We start from the raw sequence: 21916 nt of genomic DNA, 5'->3' as shown, positions 1-21916 counted from the left end.
AGATGATTAGAGGAGTCTTTTTAGGATTCTGGGGTTGTGGAAACGGTGCTTAGTGCTGTGACTCAAATGAATGAACTTGGGCAATTTTAACCCCTTTTATTATGAATTTAACTCGATGAACTTTTGTACCGGGATCAAAATTCCTAAAGCATGAGCAGAGCATTAACTGACTTGCTTCTATGAAATGCACAAAATGCGACGTAATTACTGCTCGGAAGTAAGAAAACTGTCTCTGTACCTGCAGTTTTCTTTCATCCAGCATTTTTATGGAAAAAGAAATTGACAGTTTACCTCAAAAAGTTAAAAGAGCAAATAGAACCAAAGCCAGAGAAGCACCTTGACTGTATCTTCTCAAATATTGTCAGTAATTAAATACGAGATAAATGAAGCTATTAAACAAACTAACACTTATCAACGGTTAAACAGTTGGCAATAGAGCTCGATTATCCCCCTCATTTTCTCCTTTTGGGCAAGAGGCCAAACAAAGCAATCAGTAAAGGTTGTACTAAAAGCCAGCACCCAATAATGAAATATACTAACTCCATGACTGCCTCAATTTGCTTTTCAGCTCCAAAGCCAACACATATTGGTTCACAGGGGCAGGTTTTCTTTTTCCTCCCGCATGGCTTTTAAATATACACATTAAAATATCGTCCATGATGCTGAAGAAATTATATTTTTATATCATTTTCAAATATTTATTTGACAAAAATACAATATGTTCTGTGTTTTGAACCCAGTCCGACCAGATTTCAGTGGTGAAAGTGAGATCATGTGGAGTCGTAAGAGAGTGAAGAGTGAGACGACTCAAAGAAACTTTTGTTTGAGATCTGAACACTCCCACAGCTGAAGTTTCATGTAGGAGAAACCCACACACACACCGAGAAGTCAAAGTCGAGGATTTTTTCTGAGCCCCGGAGGCAGCCTGTATCTATTTATCTACTGTGATTTCTCACATGGTAAAAGACAAACGTATACACCTCTAAACAAACAAACAAGTGCCATCATACAAGGAAACGTTCCCTTACATTGACTTCGATTACATTTATTTATTGGCCTTGTAATTCATTTTTGCAAAGTTGCATTGCTGCGGATGGATCCGATTTTATTTGATAAAAGCCGATTTTAAAAGGACGGTATGAGCCAACATTTGTTGTTTCAATCAGTCAAAAGAAAAGAAAGTATTTGTTTGCCTTTAGATTTATGTTAGGACGATTTAAAATGTGATTCAGCAAACGTTGCATAAGGAGGGAGTTACTATACGTAGAGAAGCTGCAACGTATTGAATGCTACTGAATAGAATATGCAGAGAAAGAAAGATGAAAAGATGATTAAATTCAGTTGACGGAAGATCTTTGACTTTGTAAATGTAACACAAACAGGTGAGAGGCCAGACAAAAGTGAAATGAAGACGAAGTTAAGGGAGGTGTGATAAAGCGCCTTATGCAGTATATACACAAGTTGAGAAAAATCTTTTCTTCTAACTGGAAAACAGAACTGGTCAATCCATGCAACCTGAAATTGAGTCCTCAGATGTCCATGCTGTGTGTTCGAAGGCATGCACAAGCATGTTTGGATTTTGAAAAGTACAGTGTGGGATTTGATGTGTAAATTGAGATGCGGAGGGTGTAGATGAGATGTGAAGATCCAAGTTGCCGACAGGGATGTGAGTAATACAGTAGATTGGGAGCAGCAGGCTGAGATCATGGCACCAGCATGCGATGGAAACTGGCCTATGAAATTGGCCTTTGATCTGCTTGTACTTTCTATTTTGGTGGATTTGAGAGAGGATGTGAATTGTATTTTGAAATGTTCTTGTGGCCAAGGACAAATTTAATTCAACTGTATCCACGAATAGATAGGAGGAATATGCACAGTGCAGGAAAGAGAGACCTGCGAAGTTAAGCCAAATTTATACTTGACACAAGGCAGTGGAAGCAGCGTTGCTATATGTTTCACTGAAAAGCAGCAGATTCACGATTATGCATTTTTTTATTATTCTTATCTTATATAATCCTAATCGTCCCATCTCTAACTTGTATACAGTATTTGCGATAGACTAATATCGCCTGATATATTGCTCCTGCTCTATAAAGCACAACCATAAATCACAAGCTTTACTTTGAAAGTCTGTGTCATTTTTTCATTTTCACTATCCTGGAAAACATAACCATTATAATGTTGAAATAAAAAACAGATTTCTTCATTGGTTCCACTGTGATTACAATGGAAACTTTGTGACAGCTGCCTGCCAAAAACTGAAGTCGGACATAAATGCAAAGCCAATAACACTGTCTGGTTCTTCAAATCGAAAAAATGCTTTGCATGTTAACTTTCCTTAAATCGTGAACATGACCCTCACTTCATTCAGACAGGAAACAAAAACACAGACCTGACCTGAACTAAAAAGCCCAATTGGAGTTCCTCTCAGGGAAAATGAATGTTAACTTTCATTTTTGAATGAATAAATAAAATTAACAGCCACAAATAATTTCAGGATATTAAATGGATGAAGAATACATTAAAAACAAATAAAAAGATAAAAGACACAGTCCTCTTCTTTATCTTGAAAAGTTTCCCCAGCTAGCAGCTGCTGTTGATGTCGATGTGTGTGAGTCAGGTGTGTTTACTACATGACAGGGATGGTTAGCAGCAGTGAAGTGATCAGTTTACACCCAAAGGCACATACATTTTTCACATCATTTCAGCAGTGGTGAGACGATTTACAGGCGCTCTCAGTCGTTCATAGCTGTTGGACCTCCAGTATGGCTGCCAGACATAACCTGACAGCCCTGTAAAGGTGTCGGATACAGAGAGCTTTTTCATTGACGTTATCTTTTTCTTGCCCCTGTTTTTTTTTTCGGATGTGGGCTCATTTTCACCCTGAAAGCACAGCCTAGTCATGTAACTCCACTGCCTGGGCCTCCCACTGTATTTATGTTACAACTTGTCAGGGTTGAATTCAAATTTTACCAATTAAGCTAACCAACCTCCCTCTTTTTTTTTTCTTACAAATTATAATAATACAAAAATCCAATCAGAGTCCTAGCTGAAGCATGACAACCACAGGCTGACTCCTTGACTTAAACCAGAAGATAAATCTGCTTTTATATGTTCCATTTAAAATGATCAAGTATGTTTTCTCAAAAACGGAGAAGACTCTTCTTGAGAGTAAACTGGTTCCTTTTATTTTATGCAGCACCAAGAAAAACCAGCAACATTAAAGGCAGTGTAATTGATTTGCGAAGCCAGTGAGGCATTGATCAAATACTTTATTATGACCCCTGACACAGACTGACACATCTAAAGTTTATTTGCCAGCTATTCTGCCAAGCTCGTGCTATCTCACTGTAACATCCACCAATGTGCCAGAACAGCAAATCTCCCATTAAATATCAAGACCATTATTTTAAATTGCTTCATAGATAAAGTCCAGAGGCATGTCAGTTGTTGTTTTTTTCCTTAATTAGCAAAGGCAGGGAAAACTTGATTGACAAAATTAATGTCATTGGATATTAGTAAGGCAATTTTCAGGGTTAAAGGTTGAAGGTTCAGCTTTATTGTCATTATACAATACATGATTACACAATGAAATGTAGTCCCCTCCAGGCTATACACATAGAAAAACTGTAAAAACAGATATTCAAATATTTAAAGTACAACAGACTAATAATAAGATTGGCAATTAAATGGAAGAAAGTAGCCGATGTGAAAGTTGCACTGACGGGAGAAATAAAACGATAATATTTTTTATATATTAATACATTTTACATAATAACATGCTGATGCTTTGCAGGTATCCTGTTTACCATGTTCACCATCTTATTGCATTGTGTTTGCATGCTAACATTTGCTAAATAGCACTAAACACAAAGTACAACAGAGGCGGATGGTTTTGCAGATAATTTGGTAAAAAATCAACCTAACGGAGGTTAGCATTGTGAGATATTTCAGTCTGGACCGAAGTGGTGTGCCAACCTAAATGTTTGTTGTATGACTTAGTTTAAAAAAAACAAAACTTAACAACAAAACCAAAACTACCCAGTTCACTTCTGTAAATACCTTTTCAACATAATCCCCCCCCCCCCCCCCCCCACCAAGATTTGTTCTTACCTTTGCACACAATGCAGGACCATATTGCTGCAAGGAGCTGCGGCCCTTTTATTATTATTATTAATGCTGAAAGGATTTACCTGTAATGTGGCTGTCTGGAGGAAGAAACACTGAGTCGAAATGATTCAGAGGCAGCAGCAGCTGCAGTGGAGAGGACAGGGAATTAGACTGGTGCCACAACAGAACATATTATAGCGCTGTAAAGATAAAACATGTTGTAGTGCTGTGGCGCTATATATCAACTTACTTCAGGGCCCTGTGAGCTGCACCAGCAAACAACCCCCCCCACCCAAGATGAACGTACACCCCCAACTGTGAATTAGGTGAAGCACTCTATTGCTGCAGTGCTATCGCTATTACTTTGCTACAGCATATTTTCAAATGAATATTGAGTGTATAGTATTGAGGGCACAATATGAACTGTCAATTTGTATGGCCAATATTGATTTGTATTGTGATTTTTTTTCTTCATATTTATATAGCAATTGGATGCAAACATCTCTGAAAGTGCTTTGTGTACTGGAACATTTGGCCTACAATTGTACGTGTATATGTAATTTATTAGAAATGGAATTTAATCTTTGGTTTGTTTGTACATGTAATTGAAGAATTTAAGATCTTGATGGAGTGTTTTTTTTCTTTTCCTAATCCTAACACAGCAGAAAATACAGGTCTTTTTCATTCGAGTGTTATTATAGACTATGTGACAAAAATGAGACAACTTAGTTCATCTGGAAAAACACAAATCTTTATATATGTCACATACCCCGGGTCTTTGTGTCAGCAGCTCAGATGAGAAACTGCTGAGTACAAATCCAATCACTCCTTCATGCCAGGAAATTGGTGCATAAACCAAGAAAAAAACTGAGTTAGTGTGGGGGTAAGAATCCATTACTTATTCAGCCTTTAACATGTTATTCAATCTGCCTCCATAGCACACTCGCATGTTTTCAAAGGAGAGAAGATAATATGAGATTTTAACGGATTGTAATGCACTGGCACATCAAATAATTCACGACTATAACTCATTTTGAGCAACAAACGCTGGGGCTCATTTGGTTTGAATGGGATACGCGAGGCGATGAATACAGATGGCTTTATTCAAAACACTTGAACATCATTTGCCGTTATGACTGCAGTGTCTGTTTATTTTTACATAAAAGTGACAACGATGATCATGATTTTGCATACGTGAAAGAAGCAATCTGTGGAGAGGAAAATATTTCATGTTTTTTTTATGTACGCTGCAGTGCATATTTGTGCCTTGTTTGTTTCTTTTTTGGGGATTAAAGTTCATGTTTTTTATCTCCATGTTTTAATATCTTGAAGATTATAGTACATTATTGCAAAGACATGGTCTCTTAGCTTGAGTATTGCCAGAAATATGACATACGCGCAGATAGAAATCCCAACAACCTCTATGATTAAACAAAATGAATAGGCCATGCTTTTCTGGCCTCTCATATTTTTTTTTTATCTGTCTCAGATCCCTGGACTTATTCCTGTCATCACCATAACCATCGTGTTTAGCGTCATCCTTTCCACATGTCCAATCTGCAAATCTAAAATACGATCCATGGGCATGGCATGTAAGAAAAGCTGTTGGCCACTATTATCTTTTCCCTGCCATCAGTAAAGTGGATTTTCTGATACATCAGTAGCCCCTTCGGTCATCCAAAATCCGGTTTTCCAGATTTCCCAGTCCTATCCCTCTGTGGGGGACTTAATGGGGAGATGGGATTCAAAGGTCTTGCTCAAAGCTGCTTTCTGTCACTCTGACTGGCTCCCTGTATTTGTATGTAAATCGATCCAGTCCAGTATTAGATTGGGGGTTGTTTGTGTGTGTGCGCTGTACTCTGCCTGAGGCGGCTGGCTGTCTGGCTAACACATTACCCCACATCCCCTCTTTGCTCCCCTCAACAGACTGAAATATAAACTGCCACCTTATAGATTGTCCCCATATGGGTTAATGTTTGCAATTTGATTGTGCATGGACAGACAAATACACAGCACGTCCGAAGCAGAAACATTCACAAACACTGATGTGTGCTTTATGCTTTTACATTATTCTCTGATATGGGGGGGGGGGAATGAGCAACCATAGGGTAGAACATCCTGAAATGACTGTCTGCCATTCTTTGTACCTGCTTAATCCAGAGAATCACAGCTCAATATGCTCTATTAATCCCTCTGGCACTCGGCATTGCTACAATCTCACACATCTATGTTGTTTTTAAAGGGCTGACCCAAATACTCCAGTATTTAAGAGACCCACTGCCGAAGCTCCAGGGATTCAGAAGTCATCCATTCTTTAGCACTACCGCCCCCCCCCCCCCCCCCCCCACACACACACACACACACACACACACACACACACACACACACACACACACACACACACACACACACACACACGTTATACACATTTGTACACACATGTACACACACCGGAACCTTGTAAACATTCACAGCAGAATACAGTGTATAGCCTTCTAGGTCATAAAAATCGACCAATATGAAACTGCACAACGTGTACAAACAACACCATCTTTTTCAATTTCAGAAATAATTTTGTCCTCAGGTCCTAGAGTGCATTGACACCACTTCACTGTCAAGAGGATTGAAGTAGATATAGGTACAAAAATGAAGTTTCATGATCAGTGAGTTGGGAGATGTTTTATCTGATTGAGATGGTCATAAATCAAACAAGAAGTATGTAAAGCTAAAACTTGGAAATAATGCAGTGGCAAATGATGATATTATATTGTTAATAAAGGCCCTTTATTTATATATATATATATATATATATATATATATATATATATATATATATATATACACATATATTTTCTATTTAAGCTATGATACTGAAGTCCCAAGTCCCAAGCCAATACAATACAATATATTTATAGTCCAACATCTTGGAGAACAGATTTTACATGTAGATTTCTGTAATAATCTGCCCTGCCAGGGTTATAAATATGAAAATATTTTAACAACTAGATGATAACTGGATAGAACAGGGGAAAGACGCACAAAATGCCCAAAGAACCCACAATTTTAAGTCATGAATGTTTTATCATACTACACTGGAGACAACTGAACTAAAAGAAAGTTAGTCATAAAATTCTTTATTTTACCTTCACATTAAATATGATATGTCGTTGTGTTGTTGTCAAGGAGTCTGTATAGAAGTGTATAAACAGTGAGGTAAAATGAAGCGACACAATCTGCTGCCTCCGAAATATAAATTACATTTAGCCAACCTTGACCTCAGACATTCATTTTTTCAACAACAACAACAACACATATTGTTTTCTGAATTTTTCACCATCCATACTAGTCAGTTTTATTGTGATCAGAATTTGGATATTTTGAGAGGCTTTATTAAGAGATTGGTGTAGTCTACGAACATCTTTTTTCGTGGAAGTATCCGATGGTCATGACCAACATGCATAAGGGTTGGGTTATGCTAAAAATAACTAGTTTGTCAGATCATGTTTGGAGGCAAAACTGTTAATAGCTGTTCCCAAAGGCAGGTAAGACTGCAGTCATTGAGAGGGTGGAGAGAACCGATGATATATATGGGGATGACAGTACAATCAAAAGTGAAAGAAATAGGAGAGAACCAACGAGAGGAGTTCAAACTCTGCCTTCAAGCCCCCATCCTACAAGCACTACTGAAGAAACATACTGGCAGCTTAAAGTTTTCTGGATAGGTTTGATTGTTAGACCACTAAGACCCAATCAAATATATTCTAATGGTGAATGAGATGGTCATAAAATCATGCTCACATCAACTCTCAGTGGAGAACAAAGACAATCCTCTATTTGTAAGAAGAATTTGCAAAACATTGGAACTGACAAAGGATAGATGGACAGTAATTGTTTTTAAATGATCCCCTACCAGCCACGACTGAACAACTGTTCAAGGGTTTGGTCAGGTTTATTTATTTTTTCTAACAGTCATTCACTATACTTGAAAAAGAGCCTAGTGTCAACAAAGTTTGCTCTCATAATTTTCAATATTTTGGTAATGAATAAGCACAGATTAATGTTTGCAAATGTATATTCAGCAAAGTCAACTCCCAGCAGAGTTGTCATTCATTTGGTTAATTATCACGTTGACTGACTTTCCTGGGAATCCTGTAATATGCACGAGAGCCAACTGGCTCTGGCAGATCACTTTGGATTTGTGAGGAAATCAATACTACAGCCCGACTATGTTTGCAGCTGTGTGGGCCTTAACGGTTTGACTAATGGCCCTGGTTATTGAAGACTGCGATGGGCTTAAGTTGTCACTCCAAATTCCAAATATCTGTAGTCAATGATGTACTTACTGTTGTGACATATCTCGCTTAATCAATAACAAATGAAAATCATGATGCCAATCAAGTTCTGAGTACAGCTCAACTGTGGTGATAGATAATTAGTTGCCAAATAATTTGCATTCTGCTGCACATTAACATCTCCATTACCATTTTATTGTACTTTATTTATTCGATACAACTAGATTAAGAAGACGTGATTTACGTAGATGTTTTTATCAATTTTAGTGCCATCTTTACTGCACAATGAGAATTTAGCTCTTGAAGACGATTGCTCTGAGCTCAAACATGTTGTTCCATCTTGATTGTGAAAACTATCTTCAGCTCTGTCTGGCTAATGCAGCCATCTGCTGGCAACTACTAATGGAGTTATAGAGCCTCTCAAGATCTCTTAAATAATTCAGAAGCAGAGAATGTTCTCAAGACTTCACATTTATGCACAAGGCTTAATTCTAAATGTATGATTGGATTTGTCAATTACAGAGTTGCTTTTCCGAAGACTCAATATTCACTGTGCTTTAAACATTCAGTACAGGACACACTGAAGTTTAGTCTTCTAGCTGTCAGTAATGTTGGATTACTGTTGCTAATTCAACATAACGATGGTTTGCTGTGCAGTTATCTTTCAAGTTTTTTTTGGCTAAGAGAAATCCTCACAGATCCAGCCCAACAATCTTTCAAAAATTGCAAGATATCTCTGTAGCTTCTGTTTAGATTTGCTCATTATAGCATGAACACAGGCTCTAATATCGTTTAGACATAAGACAATAAAAGTATAGTATGAAGATGAACAGAAAGTATTTCTGAAATCACCTTAGTTGTCTTTGACCAATAATTAATTATTTTGTGCTTTAGTGCTGACTGTAATTTCTCTTTCTCTCTCTCAGGGTGGAGGTCACAGGATTCCAGCTCACTGCAACGATTTAAGGATTAACAAGACAACTTGAAAAGAAAGACAGTGCTTATGTTCACCATAATGGCACCTGTAGGTGTGGCTAAGCTGCGGGCCCGACTTTTTCTGCTGTTTCTTTGCTTGACACTACGTGCCGGCATGCTTCAGTTTGCTACAGCCACGATACAAGGGTACATTGGGGACATGATATGCCCATCTGTATGCAGGTGCGATGAGGACTTTATCTACTGTAATGATCGTGGTCTAAGCTCCATCCCTTCACTGCCTCCTTCGGCGTCTGTTCTCTACCTTCAAAACAACCAGATAAACAACCCGGGTTTGCCCACCTCCTTGGAGCGCCAGCTTACCGTCCGTGTGGTCTACCTGTATGATAATGAACTGGATGAATTTCCTGTGCACCTGCCACCATCCATCCGTGAACTGCATTTGCAGGACAACAACATACGCACTATTCCTCGTAATGCGCTGGCTCGGATGCCCTTGCTAGAGAAGCTCCACTTGGACGACAATTCAATTTCCACTGTCAGCATTGAGGACCAGGCCTTTGCTGACAACCCACGGTTGCGCCTACTTTTTCTTTCACGCAACCACCTGTCAAGTATCCCCTCAGGACTGCCTGCCTCACTGGAAGAACTCCGTCTGGATGACAACCGAATCTCCACTATCCCAACCCACGCCTTCCGAGGTCTCGCCTCACTTAGATGTCTTGTCCTGGATGGGAACCTTTTGGCAAACCAGCGCATTGCTGATGACACATTCTCCCGCCTTTCCAACTTAACCGAGTTGTCTCTAGTCCGTAACTCCCTCCAGACCCCACCTGTCAATCTGCCCAGCGCCCATCTGCAGCGCCTGGCTCTACAGGAAAATGCCCTGACTCATATGCCACGTGGTTCCTTGGATGGCATGCGCAGGCTGCTGAGGCTAGACGTTTCAGGAAACAACTTGACCACTCTGCCGAGGGGACTGTTCAAAGACCTGGACAGCCTGGGCCAGCTGCTGGTGCGAGGCAATCCTTGGCACTGTGGCTGCAACCTGCGTTGGCTGTATGACTGGCTGCATGCCCGCGGCAACTCCATCACTGTCAGAGGTCTCACCTGCCATGGGCCTGACAGGGTGCGAGACATGGCTTTGATAGACCTGACCAGCGAGATGGAGGAGTGTGAGGTGGTGAGAACAGCAGGGACCAGAGACAGAGTGGGCGGTGGTGGAGTCGATAGCTCTACCACTCACACCCCTCCACAGGGCTCTCTCTTCACCCTCCGCTCGAAGCGACCTGGTCTGGGGCTTCCTGACTCTGGCTTAGACTACACTCTTAGCAGCAGCGGTGTGGGGAAGAGCCTGGCCCTCAACGTAAAGCCTCTCTCTCACAACAGCGTCCGTGTTACCTGGAGCGTGGCCCAGCCAAGCTCCTCTTTCAGGCTAAGCTGGCTCCGACTGGGCACTGGGAATGGCATGGGATCAATCACGGAGACTTTGGTCCGGGGCGACCGTCGAGAGTACCTTCTTACCTCCCTTCAACCACGCTCCAGCTACATCATCTGCATGGTACCCCTCGCGGCCAGTTCTGAAAGCAAAGGGGTTATTTCTGGAGATCCTGACTCTGATGAAGCTCTTGTGTGTGCAAAAGCTGAAACATCTGACCTCATCCCTGTGGAGGAGGAAGAGGATGAAGACTCAAAGCAGATGACAGTCCTGCCCCTGGCAGGGATTATTGGTGGGGCTACTGCCATTGTATCATTGGCTCTTATTTTTGGCATCTTTTGTTGGTATGGACACAGGACTGGGCATTTGTGCTCTCGTGACCACTACACTCGCAGCAACTCCCGAAAAAACAAGACCTATGATGATTACATTGAGTCAGGCACCAAGAAGGACACTACCATCTTGGAGATCCGTAGTCCGGGGTTCCAGATGACGCCTATGGCGGCTTGCCCACCAATGCAGCCTAAGCCCCTACGAGAGGATTACATTATTCATACCATATTTCCCTCCAATGGCACTGGCCTGTACAAAGGTGACAACCACGTTTCCAATGCAGGACATGGCACCAACCGCGGCTATAGAGAAGGAGGAATCCCAGATATAGACTACTGTTACACATGATGTACTGTACCAGATCCTATTCACAGTGTTATTGGTAAGCTGTATAGATGCACAATTTCCCTTCGCATGGACACTTCTGAAGCACCCCTCTGTGCCTTCTTTTTCTGGTCTCCCATTCCAAAATATCTGCTGTTCACTGCACTGGAAGTACTGTATGTGATTAACTGGAACTGCAACCATGTGAGAACAGTTCACTGCAGGAAGCAGCAACCAGTGCCCCAGGTGTAAATGCACAGCTGACTGTTTCTTCCCCATCTTAGTAATGGCCTGTGTATGTTTTCTTTTCTGCTCTTTCAGTCTGACATGTAAGCAAAGAATGTATACACAGGAGAAAGGTCAAACTTAGCATAGGTGCTAAGTTGAGAGTTCCTCTTTCACACACAGGAGCCACAACAGTCAATTCAAAATGGATTAAGACCTAATGAGATGACATTTTTGTTACTCTTTCCCTGTTCACCAATCATACACAGTATGTAGTCTTATCAAATCATTGTTCCGAATGCCTCAATTATATTGATGTGCCCTACCAGCTATCCAAGGAAAGGGCTTTGTAAAGCTGTGAATTGTTCTATTTCAAATGACCCAATAACCACTTGTCTTAAAGTAGGCTTGTTATTACCTTATTCAGTAATTGGCAGGGTGAAGATCTTATCATGGCTGGTCGGCCTTGGTTATACCTCTCGAGATCATTCACCTAAGGTCAGTATTGTAGTGTTGCATCAGATGAGATGCAGCACAAGCGTGTAGATAATTTACTTCGATACCGACTGGGCTGTGTTTGAAAAATGCTTTGCTATTTTTATCCGTGGTTTGTTAAGTAATCAAATCCTGCACAGCTCCTTTTATTTATTTATTTTTTTCCTTATGTGATGGTTTGTGATTTTGTCTCTGTTAAAATTGCTTTTTTTAATTTTCACCCATACTGATGAAACCCGGCTTTGATGAAGGCAGTGGAATTGTTTCATCTAAACAACAAAATACGGAAAGTGAAGAAAATATCCTGAAGGCTGCCTCCAGGTTCATGTTTTCTTAAATGAAGCAGAGTGGATTCTTGATTGAGGCTGTTTATAATATGTAATTTGAAAAATTAGACCCCTCCCAAAGACTAGCATGTCGGTCCACTGAGACAGTAGAGACCAACCTCAACCCCTCTTTTCCTATTTTGTGCCTGTGTGCGTAGCCCGTGACTTCAGTTGGTACATTTTGGTTACAAAATGCTTCCTCCACATGTGTCCAAAGCGTTCACAGAGAATCCAGACTGGACAAATTACTAATGTGGAGCTTCCTGTGTGAGGCAGACTCTTGTGAGTGAACCTCGAAATGAGGGCAAGAACTGTGGGTGAAAGTGAGGAGATTCAAACCGCAACACTGTTGACCTGCACTGTGGAGCAGTGGCCAAGCTGTGGGAGGGTGGATGGACTGTCGGGGTAGTTTGAAGGTGGGGTGACTTCTCAGTGAGATGAGTTCATTGATGTTTGCTTTAGCAATGGTAAAAGGCCTCCACTCATTCCACCTCTTTTATTACTGAGCAGCACTAAAAATGTAAATGTATTAGCACTTAGCAGAGGAACAGGGATAAATGTAATGACAGCCACGGTGAGACGGAGGCGAAAGAAACATCTCCAGGCACTGACAAAGATGGAGAATTGATGGCTCTGGCACAGTGGAGTTCACCCATGCATAAATCTGTTTGTCATACTCAGCTTCTCCCCTTGGGTTTAATATTGTCCATCAGTTGTTTACCACTGTGTTGCTTCCAAAGGGGAAACCAATTGTGCTTCCTTGACTGTTCTGTCCGCCGGAGGTTTACATTGGTGTCAGACAATATGTCAGTGGAATGTATATTTTAACTTGCACCTGAAATCACTGGCTTAAACATCTCACTGACCTGGCTAATTCTGTTTTGGGGAATGTTGATATAGTGTAATTGCTATTTTACAGTGGGTCAATTCAAGACACGTACTTCCTCATCATTTGTATAAATAAAACCATGGCCACATAAATATTTTTTCTGGTGAAATTATAAAAAGTAATGGTGCCATAACTTTGCGTAAAAAAAATGATGTGAACCTGAGATATGTGTGGATTTTGCTTTATAAATTCATCTTCAGAGGGGATCAATAAAAAGTTTTATAATCTTGTTATTACCGCAACCTGTCATTTCACCTCATGCCTGAGGAAGCAGAATATTTTTATGATGAGATTTTGGTAGGGGATGAAATTCTATCCCAAGAAGCTGGCTTTGTGCAAAAATTAAACCTACATATTGTTTTCATTTGATGAAGGCTCTGAATAGCTCTAGGATAAAACAGTGCCAACTGCAGCCTGAGGCCAGACTCTTGGAACCAGCTGAGATTATAAGATGGAGCTTAGAAGAGTCAAAAGGCTGCTCCCCTCAGTGACTTTAAGTTTACATTCAGCCTGGGGCTCCACGAGGCTGAATGAGCCCAACTCTAAATGAACGACTTCATCAAAACAGATGAAATTGAGTAATTAGCCTCTACCGACTGTGCCTGTGTATCAGCTTGGTACCCTTCTGTTACCTCTGAATTCCTTCCGCCTATGACACAGCCACTTGCTATTTTAGTCAAGAAAAAAGTTGTTTAATTTGCTATACAAGTTAGTAAAAATCAGTTAATTAAAAGCTAAACAATGCTGGCATTTAAGAGTACATTGATTTGGTCAGAGGTGTGCTATGTTGCACATTTAACCACACCCAACACTGTGTACCGCACACCCTGGAGTACATTTGAGAAGTTAAACCACTGGTCAGCAAAAACAAGACTTTCATAGGGTGTTGAAGCAAACCAGTAAACAAATCCTAACATTTCTTAGTTCGTAACATCTCTCGTTATGAATTTAAATGAGAAAAGCATACACCCACTAATGTGGAGTGAGAGGGTACTGTCCCAATATATTAACTGCATCTGTCAATTACATTATTGCAAACAACGCCTCACATTTAACTCCTTTACTTGTAAACAGTGATCATTAATGGTGTAGAAATTTGAAATCCATTGGCAGCCACTGTGTACCCACAGCCATGTTGTGTTGGGCTTATTCCTAGAGATTTATTGAGAATCACCATGGATCAACAATGTAACCGCTGTTGTAAAGCATTGTGAACAGTTTGTAAAGGCAGTTGAATTCCCCATACAAGTTGTTGGTGGACAACAGATTGGATTATCCCTTCCTCAACATGCAGGAGCTGTGAGTCAATCCAACACAACTTAATTAATTTCAAGGTTGATATAAATATATAAAGTTTGTATCTCTCAGACTCTGAATGAACAGCCAAGAGGAAGCAAAACATCTGAAAAGGACTTCATCACATCTGTACGTCTCCAGCACGTCAATGGGCAAGTATGGTAAAGGTAAAATTTGCTGAAATGAAAAAGCATATGAATGCATTTACAGTTTGCAGGTATCTGTGGCACACACTTTGCATACTTTTGAATTGTGTTGAAGGTCTTCAACATCATCAGATTCTTTGTATACCACAAAAAAATGACAATTATGTTACGTTTTGGCTCACGTCCTCTGTGTGCTTGCATTAAAGGCCTCACCATCTCAAATTCATGGGCTGCATTTTAGTTCCTGTGGGTTTCTGCAGGTATCACTCCTTGCGTGAAGTCTGATAAATTGCCACAAGTTACACACCCAAATCTCCAACCAAAACACTTGGTGGTCACGTTGTATTGTGGGTAATGTAGGCACCAAGATTAGTCAAAATATAAGAACAAAAATAGACAGTATCTCTGGTTTATTGCCATCAACTTGTATCCTGTTTTTTTAACTGTCCATTGCAAGTCCCACAATCATATGGGAATTCAGTGCTAAATTAGTATTATGACTTTTAAGAAATCGAAACCTTGTCTCACTAAAAGAAACTGATTCATAGTATAAACTTGTGAGTCCAAAACATTGAGAACAGCCTTATGTAGAGCAACGCCACCTTGGAGATGAAGGCGCTTGCATCAGAAATCAGTTTCATTACAGCCAACAATCAGTATGGAAATGCGGAGTATGTAAACTGGGATTGCATTAACTAAGTTGGTTAAGAAAGAGCATTATTTTCCTATTTCAGCCTTTGTCTAAAGGATAGCCCTCTCTGGTCATCATAGAGGGCTTCAGTGCCAGCAGTACATATGTCTCTGCTGGTTTTGGACAGCACACTTCCCCTCTGAAACACCTTTTGTGCTCACAGAGATTAAAGAGTATCCTATTGTCATGGTCAGCTGGATCACAACTCAAATAACTGTGACCTGAAGGTTGGGCAGTAACCTATTTCCTGCCTCACTCCTGGACAATTTAAGACCGTCAACTGTAAATCTCATAGTGCAGCAATGAAAAGAAGCGGAGGGGAATGAAAAATGAAAAATACAATATTGGCAATGAGGCCATAAGATGGGATATTGCAGAGAAAGAGATCATGACGATGTTGGCGATGGAAGTTGTTGAGTCTTACAGCAGATGGGTTTGCTTGGTTTCTAACGCAGATGGTTTCAGAATGTTTCGCCCAGATTTCAACAGTTAAGGGTTTATTAGCTGGCAGTCTGATTGTCTTGGATAAGAATAATATAATACTACATGGATTTAGGAAGGAATGCCTTGTCTGAGCCTTTATGATCCTGAGGAGACTGCATTGGCTACATTCACAACACAATTGCTCATTGCTTTTGAGAAGACATAGAGCATTCCTGGACCTCAAAGAAGTAGCTGCAACTCTTTTCTTAAAATCATATTACGGCATTTTTTTTATTATCTCTTATTGTCCGGGTTAGCACCGTTTGCTACGAGCTGCTGCGACTCAGGCGTCGCCATGTTGAGAGCAGTTAAGAGACAGTTGAAATGCTCCCAATCTTTTGTTATACATCTTTCATTTTTATGTTAATCGGTCTGGATTGCTTGCCTTTAGATATTTTATTACTGCACAATGATCCTTGAGTAATACTATACCAGTCCACACCTATTATATCCAAGGTCTCAGCGTCTGGGTTTATCCTGCAGACATGTTGTATTGTTTTCTTGATTTGTTACTAGCTTGCAACATTTTTTGTAATCAGTTAATTTAGAAGAGAAATGGAGACACAATGTTTGTGTAGGTGTGCGAGATTATCTCTAAGAGTGAATTGAAGCAGAGGATTATCAAATACAAATTTGTTGCGGCACATATCTGCTGTAGGTAAACCGGCATCTCTATGAAGTGTGCTATTTATTCTGAAGTGGTAGTAATCACTATGATGTGGCTCAAATTACTGAGTTAGTGCTCCAGACTAGAATAAAATTACATTTTGTAAACCAATTTAGCCTAGCTGTTTTACAATTAGATCAGGGGGATACTGACGCAGTTGTTCTGGATGGGCTCAGAATAGACTCTGCAGTAGTCACTTAATAAAACTGATACTGTTAAGGAAAGCTGATGTGCATGCTGGCAGAATTCATGCAACTTGGCTACTTGAACCTCTTAGTCTTTCTGTACAAAACACCTGCTGTTACATTCACAGGGACCGGAGCAGCTGATGTGGACAAGTGGTGGTGGCCAGTGTGTGAGGGGAAAAATACATATTTTGTAGAAAGGATGTCTTGTTGCTATATGGTTAAATGAGCTGTTGGATAGAACAAGCGGTGCCACAATATGCAACGACTGAGACGCTTTTGAAATGCCTGTAGCTTGCTATAATGTTAGAGTTTAACATGTCATAGAATTATTTTAGCACTCCATGTCAATCAGGGGTACAGTTGATAATTAAAATGATAATACAATGAGACAAGTTACATAGCTAATGTTAGCTATGTGTTAGCAAGTTACAGTTGTCCGCGAAAGCACTTGCAAACATAATACTGCATATCTGTCCGATGTAACGCTCCACGATCCACATTCTCCACTATAAAACAAGTCAAAATGCTGAACTTACAGACATACAGTATAGTTAACCGCTTGCCAAAAACTGACATTTGGAGAAGGCTTGCTGCACAGGTAACGTTCTCCCACAGGATCCCACAGTTTTCCCTATTCTTCCTGCTAATGCCTCATCTCTTATTTGAAAGTGACAAGGAGGCACCTTCACACAACACAAAGTCCATGGAGAGCGAGGAATTGGTTTTCCCCTCCGGTGTGCTGCAGGACTTAATTGCGCTCTGTCTCTATACTTTATGACCAAATACCTGCAAAACTATTAACATTCCCATCAGCCTCAGCTGCAGCGCTAAATAGTTATGGGTGCTATGCTTCCGCAACGACGCTGTCGGTTGGGATGGCATTATTAGCTGTAACCGCCATATGAGCAAAGTACAGTGTGGCGGCCCTGAGCTAACCAGTGCGGCACGCTCATATAAACTAAAATGCACTAAAAGCATGCATGTCAACAAAGCAAAGAGAAGCTTGGACAAAATGGAGAGCAACTTCATGCTCTGCTCAGATAGACATCACTCCACTATATCTTTACACAGCAAATAATTGTTTGCTGCTATTTTCACAATGTATAGCTCCTTTAAAGATGAATATTTTATTCAGTTTATCATTGTACATTAATATATGCTCAACACAGCAACCTGTTGTTTTGTAAGTATTGCTTTATCATCATCATTATCTTATGTTGGGGCCTGCACGCTGGTGCAGTGGTTAGCACATAGACTGTATGTAAGAAGGGTTAGCAATGTCTCCTTACAGCATGAGAGCTCCGGCTTTGAACATGCTGGCCGGCTTGGGTCCCTCTATGAGGAGTTTGCTCGTTAAACAATGACTGTTATTAATGTGAGGTGTGAATGCTGACTGTGTGTATGTGCCAGCCCTTTGATAGTCTGGCAGTCTGTCCAGGGTGTACTTTTCTTCACCCTATATCAGCTAGGATTGGCTTCAGCCCTCTTGTGACTCTGGATACCAAAAGCGGTAACAGATAATCGATGGATTGATGGATTTTCTTATGTTCTCTCAGGATGCAGTGGTACCGTGTGTTTCCGGTTCCTTTCGTATTTACATCGATGGATTCCTGAAAAGGAAATTCTGGCAGCATCATGGATTACTGTAGAGTAACCATTGATTTCCATTGCTATTGTCTCCCAACTGCCTTCCCTCTGATGGATGTTTACACAGCATCCCAGCTGTTGACATCATTCTAACCCCCATAACCTCATTATAGACTCACATGTAAATACCCCCTTCTCATACACCTTTGTATATAATGTGCTTTACACATTTCCATACACAAATTTGCTCATTTATTCAAAAGAACTATCCAACCAGACCAATTCAAACTTAACAATGAACGAAGTGGCTGCTGAAAAATGTTGGCAATATGTGTTTGTCAGGCAGCAAAAGGAATAATAGCCTGATAAGATGAAGAGCAAGCTGCAATGTGCTTGTTTTAAGCGTTTCACATTTGGACCAGGAGTGAGCAACATCTCTCATAACTTGCACTGACCCTTCTGGCCCACTTTTTTCCTCAGGTCTGTTTTTCAACAGTTTTGTCTTTGAAAATTCACAGTGTTCACTGTTACCAGGCCATGAGTCAGAGAAAATGTTATGACAAATTCACTGTGACTACTCATCTTTGTATCAAGTGTTATTTTCTCTCTGCGACAGATCCCGTGGAGTTTTCACATTTAATCACTTGGGACTTGAGCGGCGCTCTGATATTGTCGACAAAGCCATTGTCATCAAACACCCAAAGGTAGGTGGTACTGACACATCACTTCAGTGGTTCATCTACTTCCGCTCAGACTGAACATATCTCTAACACTGTTCAAATCATTGCCGTCAACTGCGCTAAAAACAACTGTATCCTCTTGGTTTCAGCGCCCATCCTTTTCTTGCTATACTTCTCGAGACAAACAGTATGTAAACAAATTAACAGGGTTTTAGCATCACAGATGTCATGTTTGTACTTTGACATTGAATGGTCAAGTGCAATTTAAGCTTGGTTAAACGGGGCCTAATAGAGCCAATGGGTGAGGAAAGTCACAGATGGCTCACTGACTCTCAGACAGCTGCTGGACATTATATCAAACCAGAGAGTTCACAAATCATAGTCTGCAAAGCCCTGCATTCTCCCCCTGCCCCATACAGGAAGGGACACAACAAAGCAAACAATGTAATAACCATGGATCAATAGGTTCTACCACTGTTCTTCACCTTCACTCATAAGAAACAATTGTATGAGGGACCTGCTATACTGGGCTCAAACTGCTGTTTGAAACAATTTTTCAAGGACAAAAACATCAGACCAGATCTTCATGGTCCCCAGAGGATGAATCACACTGACTTTGGTGATCCCCTGACTGAAATTTTCAGTTTGATTATGAATGGTTACCTTCAATAATGACATTCTTATTAGCCTCAGCTATATAGTGCTAATTGGCTAAATATGACTGTGGCATGGCAACACGCTGAACCAAGATGGTAAACATCACAGCATGTTGGCATGCTGTTGTTAGCATTAAGCACACAGCATCACTGTGTCTACAGCCTCAGTTGCCAACGTGGCTGTCAACTCTTAGTGTTGTCATAATAGCCGTCGAGATGACAGAGGTGAGACATTCGCTGATGATACCCTTCACTAGATCAAATGTCACACCAGTCTTTTCTGTCAATCACAGTTGGGTGAACCCCACTGTGGAGCTCACATTAGCGGGTATCAATTTAGTTTACTGTCTCATAAAGCGGGCAAGTTTGAGACTTAAACGGTGATTGTAGGCCATCCAGAGAACCAATAACAGCTGAGTGCTGGGATGGGGAGGGTACCTTCATCTTCTGAACACCTTCACTCCCTCAGCCAGAGCACTTTATCTTTGCCTGCATGTGGTCTTCTCGGATGGAACTCCACTGCTGCCACTGCTTCATCTGATCCGGGCTGCTATTGGGGTGTCTCAGGTCTTGATTTCAAAGAAAGAACAGGGGGACCTTTCTTTTTTTGTTTGTTTACCTTTCTGTAGAACTGGCATCTTCACTCTTTGTCTGTCATTTCAAGAAGACGGTATAATTTAAAATTGGGTCGATCTGGTAGTTATGCACTTTGGATTTGAATAAAGCCATGCTGGGGCTTCTTCGTAATTGATTGAAGATGTGTATGGACATTTTTTCAGTCTTAAACAGCAGGAGGAACCAATTACAGTAAAAAAAAAAAAGGCTGATAGGGGTGGATACTAGGTGGAAAATAGCACATTTTAGCTGATTAATATAAAACTTTGCAGAATTGTCTCCTGGGAAAGTGTGCTGCTTAGAGCAAATGTTTTGCACTGGGCATCTTTCATAGAAATTATTCTTTTGAAAACGCCTGTGTCTTTTCTCTTTCAGCCAATGTGTCTGTGTGTGTTTATAAGCGAGTGAGTGGGAGAAAGTCTGGCAGTCACACAAAAGGCACCTAATATTCAATCATTCATTTTTTATTCTTTGCTTTTTATTATTTTGTGTGAAAAATGCAGCTCTTTCTATTTGTTAAGCCAAATGAGACACAAGGGAAGCAGACGCACAAACGCTCTTTACATATGCATTATATGCACGACCTGAGGACGCATTTGTCATTTGTGCAGCAGTGATGTTTTATGTTTTATCTCCCACTTCCCTCGGCGAGCTCAGTGACGAGCCCGGTCTAAGTGCTCCAGACCTCTCAATCCATTACAAGATTACAGGGTCCAAAATTAAATAGAGGCATGTGCAAAGGTTGGAGGGCCAGGGAGGAGTCAGACAGGGCCGAGGTAATGTCACCGTGTTGCTGATCTTTATTGGGGGTGACACAGACAGAACCTCCCTCCATCTAGACAAGCACGTACACCAACACACACACACCTACACCTACACACACACACACACACACACACACACACACACACACACACACACACACACATTTCCCTGTATTGATTAGTTGGAGGGGAAAAAGGGTTGAGGTCAGCAGGCATATGTCTGAATTTCTTTCTCTCTGTCTCTCACACTCCATTTATCTCTGTCTGATTCAATGCTGTCCTTCCCCCATCAGGGGGCCATGCTTCATCCATAGATCTGCGACTCGCCTCCCCTGACCCGCTCAAACACTCTGCGGTTTCTTTTTGTCCGTCTCTTTGCCCTTCACTTGACATACATAAATCAATCACTCAATCCAATTTCATTCAGAGCAAAGCCTGATGGCTTTGCCTCTGAACCCCCGTCCCCATAAAGTAACAGTATCCACAGTGTCATTACATTAGAAATTAAACGATGTGGTTATGACCATGGATTTGATTTTGCTTCATTTTCGGTTTTCACGCACATACGCACAAGAGGAACAACGAATCACGCACAAACAAATACACAGCAACCAGGGAGAGAAGCATTTCATGGCTCAAGCTCACTGTGAAATGGGGTAAACGCAGTCATTTTCATCCTGGAGACAAGGCACCCCAGAGGGGCGCTAGATTGTTTCAGGTACTCGAGACGATTATGGGACACAAATAAAACGCATTTCTACCAAATAGATGGATT

At 40.8% G+C, this 21916-nt stretch overlaps 1 protein-coding gene across 2 annotated transcripts in view; it reads left to right on the top strand.

The window, feature by feature from the left end:
• flrt1a (fibronectin leucine rich transmembrane protein 1a) overlaps window positions 1–13566 on the top strand; it is a 40186-nt gene extending 26620 nt beyond the window's left edge. For both annotated transcript variants that reach the window (XM_068729542.1, XM_068729543.1), the window contains exon 3: window positions 9329–13566. In XM_068729542.1, the coding sequence (XP_068585643.1) occupies window positions 9406–11457 (2052 nt within the window). In that variant the 5' untranslated portion in view covers window positions 9329–9405 and the 3' untranslated portion in view covers window positions 11458–13566. The remainder of the gene's footprint in view (window positions 1–9328) is intronic.
• The last annotated feature ends 8350 nt before the right edge of the window (window positions 13567–21916 follow it).

The sequence above is a fragment of the Cebidichthys violaceus genome, unplaced genomic scaffold, assembly GCF_023349555.1.
Source record: "Cebidichthys violaceus isolate CVI_PGR_0920_01 unplaced genomic scaffold, fCebVio1.0.p SCAF_46, whole genome shotgun sequence".
Classification (NCBI taxonomy): Eukaryota; Metazoa; Chordata; class Actinopteri; order Perciformes; family Stichaeidae; genus Cebidichthys; species Cebidichthys violaceus.
This window is presented reverse-complemented; position numbering and strand designations above follow the sequence as displayed.